General features: G+C 51.9%; 2 protein-coding genes across 13 annotated transcripts in view; one reads left to right on the top strand and one right to left on the bottom strand.

Moving 5' to 3' along the window:
* Positions 1 to 17,163, bottom strand: part of LOC142087402 (protein CBFA2T3) — a 305,429-nt gene that overhangs the window by 76,287 nt on the left and 211,979 nt on the right. The window lies entirely within an intron of this gene.
* Positions 1 to 17,163, top strand: part of ACSF3 (acyl-CoA synthetase family member 3) — a 65,911-nt gene that overhangs the window by 15,246 nt on the left and 33,502 nt on the right. For 8 of the 10 annotated variants that reach the window (XR_012675444.1, XM_075161641.1, XM_075161646.1 and 5 more), the window contains 4 exons: positions 142 to 296; positions 785 to 930; positions 6,292 to 6,404; positions 7,260 to 7,352. Coding sequence is in view for 9 of the 10 variants with exons in the window: in XM_075161641.1 (XP_075017742.1) it covers positions 142 to 296; positions 785 to 930; positions 6,292 to 6,404; positions 7,260 to 7,352 (507 nt within the window). In the remaining variant the exon portion in view is untranslated. The remainder of the gene's footprint in view (positions 1 to 141; positions 297 to 784; positions 931 to 6,291; positions 6,405 to 7,259; positions 7,353 to 17,163) is intronic. The other 2 variants (XM_075161644.1, XM_075161650.1) reach the window with 1 other exon arrangement.

A 17,163-nucleotide genomic window follows, 5' to 3' on the forward strand; every position in this document is an offset into this window, starting at 1 on the left:
CCCACGAAGCGTTTGCAGAGCCCTCACTTGTGAACCTCTTCAAAGGTGCTGAGGAGTTAGCGTGACAGCACTGGCGATCACTTCCCTCTACACTTTATATTGAGGTGTATTTTTATATGTGTATCTTCCCTTCCTTTCTAGGTTTGGAAGAAGTTCCTAAGCTCGCAAGCTCCCCGTATCAGTGTCTTCATGGCAGTGCCCACTATCTATGCCAAGCTGATAGACTATTATGACAAGCATTTCTCTCAGCCGCCAGTCCAGGATTTTGTGCGTGCCTTTTGCCAGGAGAACATCAGGTAGGTGAGCGATGCCCCTCTGGGCAGGGGCTGCTGGTGGCTAGCTGTGCCCATGGTGGATCTGCCGAGGTTTCTTTTCAGCATCACCTCTTTGCAGTGCTGGTTGTTGTGCTTTAGTGTCTCTTTGACAAGAACCAGGGTGACATTATTTAATTATGAGCCACTCTTGCGTGGTAAAGCCAGAAGGGGTCTGCATGCTCATTATATGTGTCACCCTGCGTAACGCAAGACTAAGGACTTTGTCCTGCAACCCAAGTTTGTACTGCAGTATCTCTCTTAGGAGGCTGTCCCATCTTAACTTAAAACCCATATCAGACAGAGAATCTTCTATATGTGAGGAACATCCTTGGTAGCGGTTAAAAGGCTTTGGGGCTTCTGTCTTAAGGTTTTATGTAGGAGCAGGCTTTATGTAGCCCTGTGTTAGACTGCAAATTCCCTGGAGCAAAGGTGATCTTGGATACTTTCTTATATGGGGTTTCCTTGTGCAGGTTAATGGTGTCAGGCTCAGCAGCCCTGCCTGTGCCTGTCCTGGAGAAGTGGAAGAGTATCACTGGGCACACATTGCTGGAGAGGTATGGGATGACTGAGATCGGGATGGCGCTTTCTAACCCTTTGCATGGAGTCCGTGTCCCAGGTAGGAGTCTCTAGAGGGTGCACGCTGTTTGGAGGCGTTTGGCTGTGAAGTGCTCTTGGGTTTTCTCATCACAGAGAATATACATCCAATCGCCGTTTGTCATGTTTGAGGAGCAGGCTATGGTAGGAACAACGATGCTGGCAGGTGAATTGGCGTTGGGAAGCCAGGAGGGGGCATGGGTGTGTGGGAAGAGGCTGGTGGGTTTCCCTGGGATGACAAGCCATGGTGGACTGGCAGAGCTGTGTCTGTAGAGCTCACAGTGATGCACGCTGACCCGACCAGCCAGGCAGGTTCTGTCCAGGAGGCAGAGTCCATATTGATGCTTTCTTATGTCCAAAGTCTTAGCAAGTTCAAGGACGGTGATGGGACTGCATGTTCAGCTCCTGCTCTATGAAGTTGTATTCGTGTGCGGTGTTGACGCAGGATTCCCATGCAGCAGCTCGTGTCCAGCCGATTGGTACTGAACATTTAAAATAGGATGTCTGCTCACTCTTACTTTAGTGCAAGTTTCTTGACTCTTCAGGAATTAGAAGTTGTCACACCTCGTTATACAGTCTGGTTCTGTTCTCTCCGTGTCTTCGCTCGCTTCTCTTAGCTACACTTTGTGACTCCTCTCAATATCTGTAGTTTATGTAACCTAGAAATAAATTGATCTGAAACATTAGAAATATGAAATGCCCCCACCCTCCCTTTGGTTAAAGACGTGGCCATCTGTCTGCCGAGCAGCGCAGCCCACCGCTACGCCACCTTCTACTCCTTGCGTGCTGTCTGCGAATGCGTGGCACCATATGCACCGTCTTGGTCTCCGGTGTCTTGGGGAATCGGTGTTACCCAGGGGGGCTTTCCTGGGTGTCGTGGCTTCCCAAAACACCCCGGTCCCACCCCAGTGCCACTGCAGGGATCGCACAGGGAGAGGAGAAGCCACACCTCCCCAGCACTGGCTCCTCAATCTGAGAACAGCTCAGGGGCAGCACAAAATGCAAACTCTAGTTTACTTCTGCAGAGTAACTGTAGTTCCCCCATCACAGCCACAGTGTTCCCTTCCCCCAGAAGCCCCCTCCCTGCAGGCAGGAGGGGGAAGCAGGCAGGGAAATGAGATTCCCACCTACATGAGCTTGAGCTCTCTGTGAGCCCCACGCTGCAGGGTGACGGTGCAGAGGTCATTTGAATGTCCCTGTAGTCTGGTTATATTTGCTTTTCATTCATCTTCAGCAGGGAAAATGAGTGGAGGCTCTAGAAATCTCCCAGGAAACAAAAGGAGAAAGGAAATAAGACTGAAAGCAACACAGGCAAGACGGACGTTGGCACCCAGAAGGGCAGCTCCTACTCCAGAGCTGGATGGCCACGCTCCTGAACAGAGCCGGGGCAGGGTCCCTGAGGGTACCGGGGTCTGCAGGGGAGCTGGGGACAAATCCCCTTGGGCAGCTACAAGCAGAGGGGCTGGGGATAAAGGCCGGCTGACTGTCACTCCAGCCACTGTCCAGGGGCTCGCTGCAGCCCCGAGAGGGAAGAGAAGCATCTCACAAAGGTGTGAATCAGCAAGAGACCTTACAGAAAGAGAGCTATAATTGAATAGGCTTGATTAATTTATTTCAGGAAGTGTCAGTTGGGAAGCAGATGGGTAAAGCTGAAGCATAATTCACTGGAGCTGAAAAAGCTTTTGATATAGTACCCCATTAGAGGCTGGGATGTAAGGTCACCAGGTACCACAGAGCATCCAGTGCGAGAGAGTCAACTGAGAAATGCAGTGATGGGCTGGGAACAGAGGCTGGGCAGGAGGAGAGTGAAGTATCCAGAGAAAAGACCTCGGACGGCACCGGTGTTACGGGGACAGATGCTGGGCGGTGGTGCCCACAGACCCATGTGCTGGCCAAACAAATTACTCGCTTTATTTTGAAAAAGGAGCGCTGCAAGCGTGGCACTTTGCCCTGTGGGTGAGTCCAGGGATCCTCACACTTGTCAGGGGACTTCTCCTGGAGTGGAAGCAGCACATGTCCTTCTCTGCTGCTTCATGAGCCTCTGAGGAGAGGTGCTGGGGCTTCCCTCACCCGCTCTCACCCTCTTGGTGTGGCTGGGGAAGGGTCGAGTCCATGTCACCCGTGTCACCACCGGTGTCTCTGGTAGTGTGGCACCGCTCTCCACCCGCAGCACAGGTCTGAAGGGGCAGGGGCGGGTGGGGGGGGCTTTAATTTCCAGAAGAAGAAAAGATGAAAGATTTGAAAGATAAATGTTTGCTTGTATATGGTTAAAACCCTGCTTAAAATGCCTCTGTTTTCACCAGCTCTCATTCTAATCCCCCCGGTGCTGTTACTGTGAAGGGAGATGAATAATTCATGGATGGAGAATGCCTCACTGGGCCTAATCACCACTTTAATTGGAGGTTTAGATCAGAGGCGGCTAATAGCTCCTACAGCGGGGACTCCGTGTATTGTTGACAGTGAGATCGTTGAGTGCCTTATCGTTGGCCTGTTTCAATTCTCCCAGGACACCACCGCACATAACAGCATCAAGGTCCCCAGATACCGAAGGACACAGACCGCAGGGCCAATTAAATTTATCTGGGAAGGGCTGACAACTTTTTTAAACAGAGAGGAGAACCGGTGAAAGAATAATAGTGTCACTCCTGCCTGACTGCAGCCCGGCTGATGCCGGCTGAGCTGACACCGCGGGCATGTTGCCAGCATTTCTTAACATTCAGGAGTCTGCAAATTGGAGAGAGCTGGGAGGGAGCGAGAGGGGAAGGAGCAGGGATTTCTCCCCAGGTTCCCCTTGGGATTATGGCTGGGGACAAAAGGAAGCCAGTGCTGAGTGTTGACCCCCTTCTGATCACCCCCGATTGCGGTCTCGGTGAAGCCAGGACCTCCGGTGCTGTTCCTTTGGGAATGGGCTCAACCTTGCGCTGACCTGTTGGAGTCGGCACGGCGCGTATCTTGACACGGCAGATGGGCCTGAGAAGCTCTAGTCGTTGCCTTTGCAGAAATTTTATTAATACTGTCAGGTCTGTGTAGCTCTAATCAACGTTGTGAGCATTTTCAGCCTTTACAGATGTTGATTTCCAAGTTTGTCATTTTTCCTAAATACCAGAAAGCCTTTTCCAGACCGAATGTAAGGAAACAGCTCCCCATAAGGGACTTATTTTACATGTTTGTTTTACTTTAGCCAAGTAGGAAATAATTTGTCATGGTGATCTGAAACACGTTGCCTTCTCTGTGTCTTCAGATTTGTTTGCCAGCACTGTGCTGACCTTTGGTATTTCATTCTCAAAGACTGAGACTAGAAGTGGGCACTAACCGCGTAGTCCTGCTGCCCATGAAGCAGTCCATTATATTTCTGCGTTGAGGCCAGTAGCTTGCATACAGGGAAGAGGCATCTTCCAGGAAGGCATCCATCTGACCTTGGTTTGAAGGCTTCCAGCGACGGAAAATCTGAGAGCCGTGGCAGTTCATTGCGCTGGTTACTGCTCGCTCCATAGGCTTTGCAAGACTGACTTTGCAGTGTCTGCCTGCGGTCCCTTGCCACGTCTCGCAGGCAGGTCGGAGGCTGTTCGCACAAGGCGCTTTTCACCCTGGAGAAAATGTTCCCGTAGAAGTCTAGAAGGTGGCTTCAAGCAAGTTTGACGTGCAAACATTTGGCGTGTTCTCCATGACTTGTAATTTGCTTTCTGAGTCCTCCTGGAGTCTACCATGGCAGCTACCAGACTGTTTAAAATACATAAATACCTCTACGTGGCACCTGAGGGCACTTGTCCTGGTGTCTTCTCCTGGCACATGCTTCTCCCTCCTTACCCTGCTGCAACTCCTGGCAGCGTCTGGCCATCAGATGAGAGCAGCCCAAGCGATGCTTCTGGTAAGAGAAGGACCTGGCTGCGTGTTGGTGACCTGAATGCCGAAGGCAATTTCAGGCTGAACAGACACACATCGCAGAACTGCCGCGTCGCTTTCTGTTTATTTCTTGCCAGATTTGCTAATTGTTCGGGTAGTTTCGCTGCAATAAAATCTCACTCCTTCATAGCCCATCTGCTCTTAGCTGATCCTGCAGGGATGCCATAAATCTGGGCTACGACGACATATCGATTTCCATGGCAACTGACCAATGTAGCAAACAAAATCATGATGTCACAGGTACCGGATCTCCAGGACTGGAACAGGAGAACGAGACTAGGATAGGGAAAATGCCACTTGAACCCAAATGCCTGAAATACAGACGACAAGGAGAAGACAGCACTGGGCTCCAGGTCCTGCACACCCTGCTCTAAGGACTTTCCAATGTCGGGCTGATCCTGCTGCCTGACCAGCAGAGGTAGAAAGCCCCACCAACTGGAGACTCCCCGGGGGGGGGGGGGGGGAAATCATCTCTTAAAATAAAGAATAGACTTACCAATTTAAGCCTTGACCTGTCCAGTCCTCCTGAGCCACAAGTTGCTCTGTGCTGATGTCCCTCTGCGCCCTGTGCAGGTTTGCATGCTCCCGGCTTGCAGGGCATGAAAGTCACGGGCTTCATCTTGCAATGAGAGCTGTCTCGTGCCATTGAGATGCAGAGCGAAACCTGCTGAGCCAGCAGATGCCCACAACTCCTGGTTGCTGCTGAGCCTGGAGCCCCCCATCAGACAGAGGTCGCAGGAACAAAGCTGCCCTTTCTTCCGTGCTTTCAGGTGCTCACCAAGAAGAGCATGCACTAAACCAAGGGGTGGGAGTGCTGCAGGCTGCAGGGTGGGGAGCTCTAGGTCACAGGACCGTCTTGGAGCTTAATAGCAGTCGTTTGTGACACTGTGTCACATTCCCTGGCTTTGAAAATTGAAACCTGCGGAAGAACGGTGTGGTTTTGATCTCTGCTTTTCTCCTATCATGTTTTATATACAGTGTATTGATGTCTCATAAAACTGAGGTAATCCCTTGCAATTCTATACAGCGTTAAGCCTTTGCCTTTTCTGTCAGGTCCAGGCTATAGAGAAGCAGCGAGCCACTGTAATCATCATGCTCTTTCTTTTCACATCTTTCTGTAGGTTTCATGGCGCTTTTTTTTTTTTTAAAAGACAGCTTCATTACTGAGCTACGAAGCTGTGCTGATGTCTTCAAAGACTGGCCAAGAGAGACTGTTCAGGACTGGAGACACATTTGTTTTCCTAGGCATTTCCAACACTGCCTGCTCAGCGAACAACGGCGTATTGCACCGCAGTGACATTTGCTTGCAGACATACGATGTGATCGAAGCCTTCCTGAAGGGTAACCCCCTGCTAGGAAGTTCTTTAGTGCCAGCACAGTCTGCAGATGCCATTGATAGACGAGCAGCTGCTCTTTTGCATCCTTGATTTTGTTGTTTCCCAGAGGCTGTCCACTGTTTCAGTCTTGTTTTCCTCTGCAGGTTCTGTGGGTACCCCGCTTCCAGGGGTGGAAGTGCGCATTGCCACTGAGACCTTGAAAAACGGTGGTCGTTCCTACACCATCCATGCTCAGGGAGATGAAGACAACACACAGGTAGTGCTCAGCCATGTTCTCTGCTGCTTCATTTTGTCTCATGAAAAGTTGTCTTCTCCCCAGCCCTTTGAAGCCCCAAGGATCGAGGCTTGCTCTGCTGTTATTCCCAGGGACTCAGTGATTCTATTTAGAGTTTTCTCTTTCTTATATTCATTTATGGCTTACTGTAGCCATGGTACTTTGTGGACCACACAAGTGTTGTCCTTGCCTGTGAAGAAGAACAGCATCTGAGAGAGAACACCCCCCTGCATGGGGGTGGGAGGGGAAGGCTATGGTATAAGGGCTATGGGTTATGGTATAAGAAGATGATATTGTGTCTGCTGAGCTGTTGATGGCCCAGAGGAAGATGATGGGTTAAGCAGTGTCCGGCCTTTGAAAGCCAGGTGAAAAAGTTGAAGTCTACTGCAGAAGGTAAGAACAAGGCATTGACAGGAATTCGGATGGACGCTGTTCTGGTCTAAAGAGTCACCAAATAGTCTGGAGGAGAGGATGAGTGGTGGAAAATCTAGAAATGGGATCTGTGTTTATTTCACTGGGTTTGATCAGGATTTTAGCAGTAAGAATTGGAAGGGCAGGACTGGCGGCCTTGGGGGTTGCATTCGTTTCGAAACAGCGCAGGGGGAAACCCGTCAGGTTTCCGTGAAAGTCCAGCTCCATGCCGAGCTCCAACTGCCAAGTGATATCTGCACCAGCCGTTCTGGTATCTCAGAAGATATCCTTGATGGTGAAGCGGTTGGGCCCCTTTCCCCATGAGCTTCTCCCACCTTGGGGTGCTGTGTGTTGCCCGCTGCAGAAGTAGCCCCCAGCCCAAGGTCCGGGGTGTCCTGCTGCCTCAGCCCCTTTCTCTCCCCACAGAAACAGCTAACCAGAGTCTGCATTCCTGCCACATCTCCTTTGCACCCTCATTGTGGGTGCAGGTCACGTCGCCTACGGCAGATCAATAGCCAGGTGATGTACGGGCTCGGCTGAGTAGATAGATGCTGTACGTGTGAGAGAAATTACGCCCGCAGTCGTGTGCTGTGTGGGTGGGAGACAGGCAGGCATGAGATCCAACCTGAAATAGATGGCTTCACTCGTTCCTCTGGGGAAATAGCTTCTCATCTAGCCACGTACATGCCAAGGGTTCGAAAGGAGCTTCCCGGACTGTGGCAGGCTGTACCAGAGACACTGCTGGTGTAAGTATGGGTGAAAGGCTCGAGAAAGCCTTTTTTTTTTCTCTAGATTATCTGTGCTGGCAGCTGGAGGAGCCAGTGGGACCACGGGCAGCCCCGCGTGTGGGTTGTGGCCAGGCTGCAGCAGGTTGCGTTCTGAGGCCGTAACGGGGTGCTGGATCCCACCCCAGTCATGCAAAACGAGCCCAGGGGAGAGCTGAGAGGGAGCACTCTGGCCAGGGATTGTGGCTTTTATTAAAAAAAAAAAAAGGTTTTCTGCTCTTTATGTCACGCTTTTGCGTGGCTGGGCAGTGGGCAAAGCAGGAGACCTGGAGCGGCCGCTCCAGTGCAGCACTCGGCACGTAGGAAGCTGCATCCCGTTCTTATCAGCTCACTGGATGAGTGTTATGTTGCACGGCTTTGTCCCCTCATCCTGGAGTTAGATCTTGGCCTTTTTTTTCCACTTGTGTGGAATTGAGACATGAAATATAATGTGTCCATTTTAATAATAATCCTATAATGCTTTTTTTACCCTAAGGTATCCCTAGGCGCTTTACAAATTAGGTCTCAGACACAAGAATCCCCAAAGTGCAGCTACTTCCAGGATGAAATGTGGACGTTGCTCTTCTGAATTATGAGAGGAAAAAATATGTAATGTTTTTCTTCTGCTCAATACTCCTTCCCCTTCCTTCTGGTTGTATTGAGTGACTGGAGAAGAAGGGGAGCCCAGATGACCTATATTGGAAGCCCACCATCCCCCAGGGCTTCAGAGAGCTGAGACTCACATAACTTCTCTTTTTGCTGGCTTCAGGCTGCTTGAGTTTATATTTGGGGCAGAGGAATTGCCCTTTTATGCCAGCTGTTCCTCACATGCACCCTTCAGCCCCCAGCGCGGGTGGCTGAGGTCCACACCGATGTCTCACGGTGCTCCCAGGAGCTCCCACCAGCGCTGGCGTTGGCCCTGCGCCCCTTGCTGATGGTTGGCTTTCCGTCAGGCTCTCCCTTGGGGGTTTTTTGAGTGTTCTGGTGAATTCTCAAGACATCAGCTGGGGAGGGTGATGTGAGGTGGTAGAGTTTGCTTCTGGGTGTTGGCTGATGGGTTGGTCCCTCTCTGAAAGGCTGTCCCCATCTCACCCACCTTGCCCCTTGTCCCAGCTTTAACTGGGAGTTTCTTCAGGCTGAAGGGAGACAAATGGTCCTATCTGCTTCGGGCCACCCTAGGAGACAGTGGCTGGCGGGGTACCTCCAGGACATCCAGAGCATTTCCAGGAGCAGAGCGGGGCCGGCTGCCTCTGTCCCTGGGACTGTCAGAAGGGCCATGGCAAGGTGGGAAGAACGGTCCCCGCTCTTGGCACAGATGGATGCATGGGGGTGCCAGAAGTTTGGTTTTTATATGGCCTGGATATGGAGTGTGACTTTCCATCGCGTGGCCGCACCGGCGGGCAGGTGGCAGCGGTGCTGGCACCTCTTCTCCCAGCGACGGTGTAATTTAACTGCTTCACACCTGCGGTCGCAGGCAGAAAACCTGACCTGCTGCCTGTTCCTGCCCTGAGACGCTGCTGCTGGCACACTGTGTGCATCATGCTTGGTTAATAATTTATGTCAGAAGAGAGTACGTCAGTGGAATTTATTTAAAACAAGGAGGATCTGACAGTCGGAGTGCTCATCACGCTCCACCAGTCAAAGAAAGGCCTGGCTTTGTTTAAAATCAGCTCCTCCGTGGCGGAGGGGCTGTCCCCAGTGAGAAGACCTGGTCGGTGTCACCCTCCCTGCCTGTGCCACTGGATGACCCTGGCGTAGCCTCTTCCTTGCCCCTTATGAGAAGGGATAAATACGTATTTCCTCACCTCCCTCGCAGGAGGGCTCTGAGGCTTACGGCACGTTGGTTGATTGAGGGCTGGGAGGTCTGTGGTGTGGAGCCAGCAAAGGCAGAGGGGTCCCGCTGGAAGGACAGTGGTGGTGGGGCCGGTGGCAGGAGGCACGCAGCCCTCCCAGCACCCGCACTGCCCGGGTTTGATACGAGCATCCCCAGCCCCATCCCTGCTCCAGGCATTTCTCTCTGGTTTGGCACTGACACTATGAAAAATTACCAAATGTCACGTAATGGATTGCTGGAAATAAACACCTCCCGGCAGCCGGGCCAGCCCCAGTCGGGTGGTACGACTTCCAGGGCAGGGACCTCTCTCCGTACACGGAAAGCACGGTGCACATCCGTGCCACTGCACAGATAATAATGAAAGTGCCAAGCCAGAGCCGGAGCCGGCCGCGGCAGGGGCACGGGGCCGTGCCGTGGGGCGGCCGTGCCGTGGGGCAGCCGTGCCTGGCAGCATCAAAGGCTAAGGGCGAGCACGGTGGGGCAGATCTGGTGGGATGCTGAGCGCCCCGGTAGGAGTTGGACTCCAAGCTGTCTCTTCTCACCAGCTTCTTGGCTCCTGCAAGCAGGTGATCTTTGTGCCGGGGGTTAGGCGCATTGTCAGGGCAATCTGCGAGGCGTTCACACCGTGGCTCCACTGTGCAGAAACCCTCCTGCGAGCGGAAAGAGACCTGCCTTTGCCAAGGAAATTATTTGCTTAGCTGTACAGAGCCTCGCAAGGTCACCGCCTTCCCCGCTCGCGTTGGGCTGAGGTTTCTGCCGTCTGCTGCCTCCCATCAACAGAAGACAACAGACTTTTTCGGAGCTGTTTCTTCCCCACTAACACTGTCTCTCCCATTAGATGCTGGGGGATCGTGCCGTTTCCTTTCACGTTGTCACCCTTTGGACATGCTTGTGCGTCCTACTGTGGTGAGATGCAAACAGGAGCTCGGTGGCATCGTGGCAGTGGCAGAGGAAGGCGTGTGGGTGGCGGGAGCGGGGAGGTGGGGAGCGTTTCTGCTTTGCCATCCGGTAACTGCCTGAGCTTGCAGCAGGGGACTGCTGTAATTTGCAAAGCTGGTTTCTGGCACACCGTGAAGATCAATAATCTACTTAGCTGAAAGTTTGCTGGATCTCTGTTCTTCCCTTCATTTTCTCCCATCCCTTGATTAGAGTGCTGGATTCCTTTCATGCACGTGCTCCAGCCCTCTGATCTCCTTGCAGCTCTCATGAGCCTTGTGCTCCATTGCATACAGCTTGCTCGGGTTTTCTAGCTGGTTCTTGTGCCGCTTCCTTGCTAGTTATTGCTGCACCTTGGGCTGTGAGCTGGTTTCCTAGCTGACATGGAGTCGCATGCAGTCAGGCTGTTGGTCGTGCCCTGCGCTGCTTTCTCCCTTGTCCTCTTCACTGCCCAGGCTTGGCTTTATGTTTCCCCTTGGGTGACAGGCAGCAAGATGAAGCTGCACCATCGCTGCCAGCACCGAAACAATGTGCTCCAGCCTGACACAGTCGCTGCACAGTCTGTTCCCAGCCGAGGATGCTCTGCAACCTGGTGTGGGACAGGACCGCCATGGCGGGGCAGCGTGGGCAGGAGGACGGCACTCCCCGCCTGCACCCTGACACAGTGTCCCCCACCTCCTCCCTGCGCGGGAGCGTGGTGGTGCGGAGTGTGGTCCCCTGGAGAGATGCTGTCCTTCGAGTGCTCAGAGAAGTGCTCCTCCTCCGATACATCCCTGGGGAGCAGAGGTGTGGAAGTGGATGTCTGGGGACGGCAGCAGCTTTCCCTGCTTTGAGCCATCCCAGCTGTTGCTCCTGTAGCCGCTCATGTCCGAAGCAGTTCCTAAACATTTAACTTGTATTAAGCAGCTGCCTGTTGAGCTCATCTGATCCTATAGGATCAGGTTCTTTACCCAAAGAGCCTGGGTGTTGGTGTAGGGGAAGCTGTCAGCGCTCCTCCTTACCCACAGCCTTGGATGCTTTCTCTCCTGTTTTTTTTTTTTTCTCCTTAACTTTTTGGCAGCCCAGGGATCTCGCTCTCTCCATGCCTGGCTCTGGCGCACTGGAAAGGGTTACAGCTTTCCAGCGCCGAACGTTTCAGTTTGCTTTGTTCAGTGCGATGCATATTTCATACGCTTAGCTTCCCAGCTGGCAGAGGCCTGGAAACCCTGCGAGCTGTCGGGTATTGTCTCTCTCCTTCTTTGTTTGTTTGTTTGTTGGTTGGTAGGTTTTTTGGGTTGTCATTTTTGTTGGATTTTTTTTTTCCTTTTCCAAATTGCTCGCTCACAAGAAAGCCCAAACCCCGGTCCCTGACAATAGGGGTCTATCAATAGATAAATGGTTTCACAGCTGTATCTAATGCAGTGCTCTAGCCAGGGCTTTTATGGCGAGTAATTTTCTCATGATGAGGCTGCGAAGGGAGCCATGCGGGACGTATGGGTTGCAGGAGCTGGCAGCAGGAGGACGCTGCAGCCACGGGCTTTTCTCCCCCCGCAAAGGTTGTAATTATCTCGTTGTTTATCCATATGCAAGCTGTCGTCCTGGACGGGAACCGGCTCGGCTGCGGCCATCGCTCCCGAAAGCCACCAGCATCTCCTGGCCCCTCCTCCCCGTGCCCCCTGCGTCTCTGCCATCTGCTAGCAGCTTGCTGCTGGTCGCCAGCACCTCCGCGGGGCCGCGGGCGTTGGGGGCAGCTGGCACCATCACCCTTTGTTAAGGCCGGAGGTCTTGGCCGTTTCTTGGCCGTTGATGCCCCTGTGGAGGGGACCAGGAGTGGCTCCTCCTCACTCGCGTTCATCCTAGATCTCTGGAGAACCGGTGGGGAGGTGCTCGGTCATCACTGAGCTGCCAGGGTTGTCTCAGAGGCTTCCTCCAAGGTCTAGGCACCCCCGTGGCTGCTGCCCATGGGTGGTGTGGACTTGGGTACTTGGCACCTCTCTGGGCCATGTCCCACGTGGAGGTGCTGTTGCACGTGCATCTCTTGCATGATGTCTCCTCATCTCATCCATCCAGGTATTTTGAAACGGCTGGTGTGAGGGTACCTGGCTCTTCTGCGTGGAGCTCTTGAGGCTAGAGATAGGCACGTGCCAGCCGTGACTGGCATTCCTGAAAAAGGACAGGTACAGTCGTGCTGGTGGGGATGTGACCGCCTGGCCCAGGGAGTCCTGTCTCTGGCTGACCCAGGCAGGCACCCTGATTTGTTCCTTTCCTATCCTGATCAGACCTCAGCCTAAAGCAGTTTGTTCTTTGTCCTCAGTGCTCGTACGCTTCCAGAACATCTCTCCTCCCAATGGTACAATTCTTCATCTGTTTTCTTGTCCCTGCTGCGTCCTGTCCTTATGTACTGGTACCTCTCACAGGTCTCTCGATGGTGAACCTTACCTCCAGCATCCCAGTTCCATCTCCCATCAGCAGCTCGCTGCTGTAGATGCAGGACATGCCATATGGTGCTGAAGCCTCGTAGGATGCCTTCACCAGGACAGCAAGTCGCTCATTCAGGGTTGAACTGTTCCTTGGGACTTGGGGTGAAATTCAAGTTGAGCTATGGAGAGCCGAAGGCTGGCTGACGAGGCTGCCTGGCTGACGAGCCTGTCTGGCTACCATAGGGTCTCGCGGGATGCTTTGGCTTCGTCTCCTCCGCCTGGGTCTTTGCCCACCTCATGAATCTTGCCCTCAGCCCCGTGATCTCTCCCATCAGTAGCCACCTCCCGGGCAGGCAGTGTGGGGAATATGTTGTTGAAGGCAGCCTGGATTAGATTTGCTGTTTTTCTTTTATCTATCTGGAACATCAGTCCTCAGGTTTTCTGGCACAATCCACCTTTGGTAAACTCGTGCTGCATTTTTTCCCATTTTCCATTTGCCTCTGCTTCTTCCAAAAACTCCTTCCAAAGCCCCCGCAGCGTTGGACGCTGCAGTTGTGTATATTCCAGTTAGGATTTCTGTTTCACCATGTTCCTCTCATCTCCTCAGTATCCTGGTTTGTGTCCTGCCCAAGTAACTCAAGTTTCTCCACTCTGTTGCCCAGGCTGCTTTCCTTACTGTATAAACATTTGAGCTGCTTCTCATTGATCACATCCAGTTCCTTAGTCAACTCAGTCAGTGATTGCATTCTCATATGTATTTATATCTCCTTTCTTCTTTCTGTCTGTCCTCTGATTTTTTTGTTTTATTATTTGTGGCCATAGCTGTATTTTATTTCTTCCTGGTAGTAAAAGTGGAGGCAGGGATTATGTTAGCATCATGTCCCCTTGTTTCTAAGCTGAAAACTTTCCTTATCACAGGAGCAGCCTTGATCCCAGAAGACTATTTCTTTGCATGTTCAAATTGAATCCATCTGTCAAGAAGAACTCTCTTTCCACAAGTGTTTCCTTTGAGCTAACCTCTGCCATAGCACCCTCAAAATCTCAATTAATCTCTTCATTATTGTTTTATGCTTTCATTCCTCCTTGTAGAGAGAGGAAGACTTGGGATATGTGTCCTTGGTCCCCTTCACTGGGCTGGAAGTCTTGGTTCTCCCAACATGAGGGACAAGGGGTGGATTCCTCTCTGGTCCCATCATGGCTGGTTTTGGTCTTCAACTCTTTTCTGTATCCTTGCCTGTGCCAGGAGAGCCTGGGAGACTGGGGTGTTCATGTTTGGTGTTGTGAGGCATGGAGTGAAAGCAGGTCTCCTGCCCACGCAGTCGCTGGTGCTTGTTTCTACTCAGTATTTGCAACGTCACACCTGAGTCCTTGGGAGCTGTGGGTTCAGCCCCCATACTTACAGCCTGCCTCCTCCCATGATGTGGTTTTTGGACCTCCATCAGGTCGTGGAGGCTGTTGCTGCTGTAGTATGTCTTGGAGATGTTTGCCAAAGAGCCCTGGTCGTGGTGGGGAGATGCAGAAGCAGAGACCAGAAGAAAATAGGACAGTCTCTGCCCCAGAGTGCTTCCAGCCAAAGGGAGGAGGCACCGGCCGCTGCGGGACGGCTTAGCACAAGGAAGCAATTAGAGGTTCTCGGGCAGCGTGATCGTCTGTAGTCACAGCACATCACAGCCTCCCTGACCTCGACTTTTAAGTGAGGGTTATGAAAAACGAACTGAAGGTGGGCCACTAATTGAATCCTTGCCTGGTCCTCTGCCTGCCCCCGAGCACAAAATCGGAGCGGGCGTTGCGAGAGCACGTCAGGAGCCTTTCTCTAATGAAGAGAGCTGAGGGAGTGGGAAGATGTGCTGACATCTCGCCTCGTTTATTATCTTCTGAAGCCTGCAAACAAGAGGGATGAGAACAGCAGCGTGGAGAGCTGTTGGCGTTTCTGGAATAGTGTTACGCGTCTAATTTATGGTGTTAATATAGATCAAGAAATTTTGGGTCTGTGGAACAACTGCAGGGAGGACTGACCTTTCCCAAACTTGGGTTGTTTTCTGTGGTTCTTCTGGGATCATCTGGAGTTAATCAGTCTGGTAACTTTTAAAAATCAGTATTGCCTAAAAATATATACAATCACTTTTGTTTTCAGTGGAGCAACTTTTACTGTAAGTAGAGGGTTGGGTTTTTGAAAATAAGTTTCAGTGTTCTAGCTCCACTGTGCACCAGCCTTGCTTTTAAATTTATAACCCTCTGAAATGAAAAGTAAATTGATTGTGTTATTCCCAGCCCTTTTATAAAAGTTAACATTGCAAAAACAGATGTGAAATGTGGCCTCATAGATTACAGTCTGGGCTTGGGGTTTTTTGGTTGGGTTTTTTTTTTTTCTTTCTCTGTATTGTGTCCCCAAGGAGCAGAAATCTGCCTTTTTCCAGCAGGAGGAAAATTGTTCTGTGTCTAAATTGCCTCCTGCTTGCCTTCTGCAGGATGCTGCAGGACACGGAGCTCAGAGGAACGATAATGCTTTTACAAAACCATGCAACTTAGCAGGGAATTTTTAATTATGAATGTGCATGAGAGTTCAGATTGCCTGGGAATTTGGTAATGCTCTAGCAAGCCTCACACCTCTAGGACATCCATTCAAATATGGCCCAGGGTGACAGTGATTTGAAGGCACTGTGAAGCAGATTATTGGTCTCCAGCTTCCTTTTAGGAGGCAGGTGAGGATGTCCTCACCTCCCTCATCACCCACCACACCAGTCCTGGATGTAGCGTGATTCCCCGGTCTGGAAAAGCAGGGTCTGGGCAAAGCCTGGGGCTCCCGTGCTTTCTCCAGGTCGGTGGGGGCTGAGCTGTTGGATGCCGTGTTGGGGCAAGGCTTTGCTGTATCGCAGCGCTCTCCGGGCCACCAGAATCTTGAAGGGGTGAGTGAGTGGTCTCATGAGGGACAGGGAGCGTGTCTGGAAGTGCTGATGGCAGGTAAGCTTCTGCAGCAGCGCGGTGGTGAGCGTGGCAGGGCATCCATGCTCCGCAGCTCGACCCTGGGGTGCAGGGAGGGAGGTGGGGGGCAGTTCTTCAGCCTTCGTTGTATTATTTTCCGTACTCTGGTATGGTTTTAAAAAAAAAAAAAAAAAAGAAAAAAGTTACTATTCTGTGAGAACTGCTAAAAGGGCTCCATCACTTCCATAAACCTCACACATATAAATTATTGTCTTCTATTAGTCACTTAAAAGGCTAGGTTGCTTAATTATTTTGATCACAGTAATCACTTATTTACAAGGTGGGAAAAGTGCCAAGCACTTCCAAGCTGAGCAGCACAGTAGGGCTGTGGCAGGGGAGGCAGGGCTGCAGAAACATTTCCTTCCTCCCCACAAATGTAAATGCTTTTGCTTTTCTTGGTCACACCGGTGACGGTGCCCAGCCCGTGCACGCCCCGGGTTCTTCTCTCCTGCCCTGGCAGCAGCGGAGGTGGTGAAGGAAGCTGGGCTGCTCGGAGCCCGGGGCGGTGGGAGCTGCAGGAGAGGGGCTGGCTGTGGGGAGCTGGTTCTTCGTGGAGCGGGGACTGCGGAGGAGTCGGAAGGCAGGCTGTGGGTGGGTAGGAGGGTGGAACAGGGAGTGGGGACCCAGGGATAGAAGTGTAAGTAGGGACGAGTAAAAGGAAAATGATACGAGATCTGCAGGCCCGTGCGCTGCCCTCCTGCTCCACTTCACCCCATCCCTGCAAACCACTCATCTGCAGATGCACCGCCTCGCGCTTCTGGGGCGCGAGGTGCAAGGTCCCTCCTGAGGGAAGATGCTCTGATCCGCAGCCTTTGGCACTGAAGAGGTTCAGGTTGTTATTTTTTGGGGGGCAAGGGGAAGGAGGGGTCTGGTAGAAGTTAAGTGTGTCCCCCTGAAAGCTACTGTTTGCAACCTGAAGAAGGTGTTTTGGTTTTTCTCCTAAAAGCTTGTCTGCCTTCCTCCCGATCCTATCAGGCCGATAACGAGTTATTGCCTCCCCTGACAAGCCTCGCCTTCCACCTTTCACTCTGTCTTCCACAAGTTTGTGCTTAGGAATCTGCAGTGCCTCCTCTGCTTCCCAGCGCAAGACACGCTGCGCTGAGCCTACCTCCATAAAAGCCCCTAATTCCATTAAAGTCCATTACAAGCTCCTCTCCCGCAGTTCCCGGAGGAGCGCGGGGCAGCGTATATCAGAGACCGCAAGAAAACAAATGGCCACCTTGAACAAATCCCAGGGCCGCTTGCCAAGCGGGGATTCCCAGCTATTTACAAACCGCCCTCACTTCCTCCTAATAAAGAGGTAAAATGGAAGCAGGGAAAATATGCATTTTATAGTCACCCAGATTTAGTCCTTCAAAGGGTTTATTACAACCTTTTATTTTCATGCGTGGAAAATGTAATCTTATCTAGTATGC

This window comes from Calonectris borealis, chromosome 12 (assembly GCF_964195595.1).
Source record: "Calonectris borealis chromosome 12, bCalBor7.hap1.2, whole genome shotgun sequence".
In the NCBI taxonomy this organism is placed as follows: Eukaryota; Metazoa; Chordata; class Aves; order Procellariiformes; family Procellariidae; genus Calonectris; species Calonectris borealis.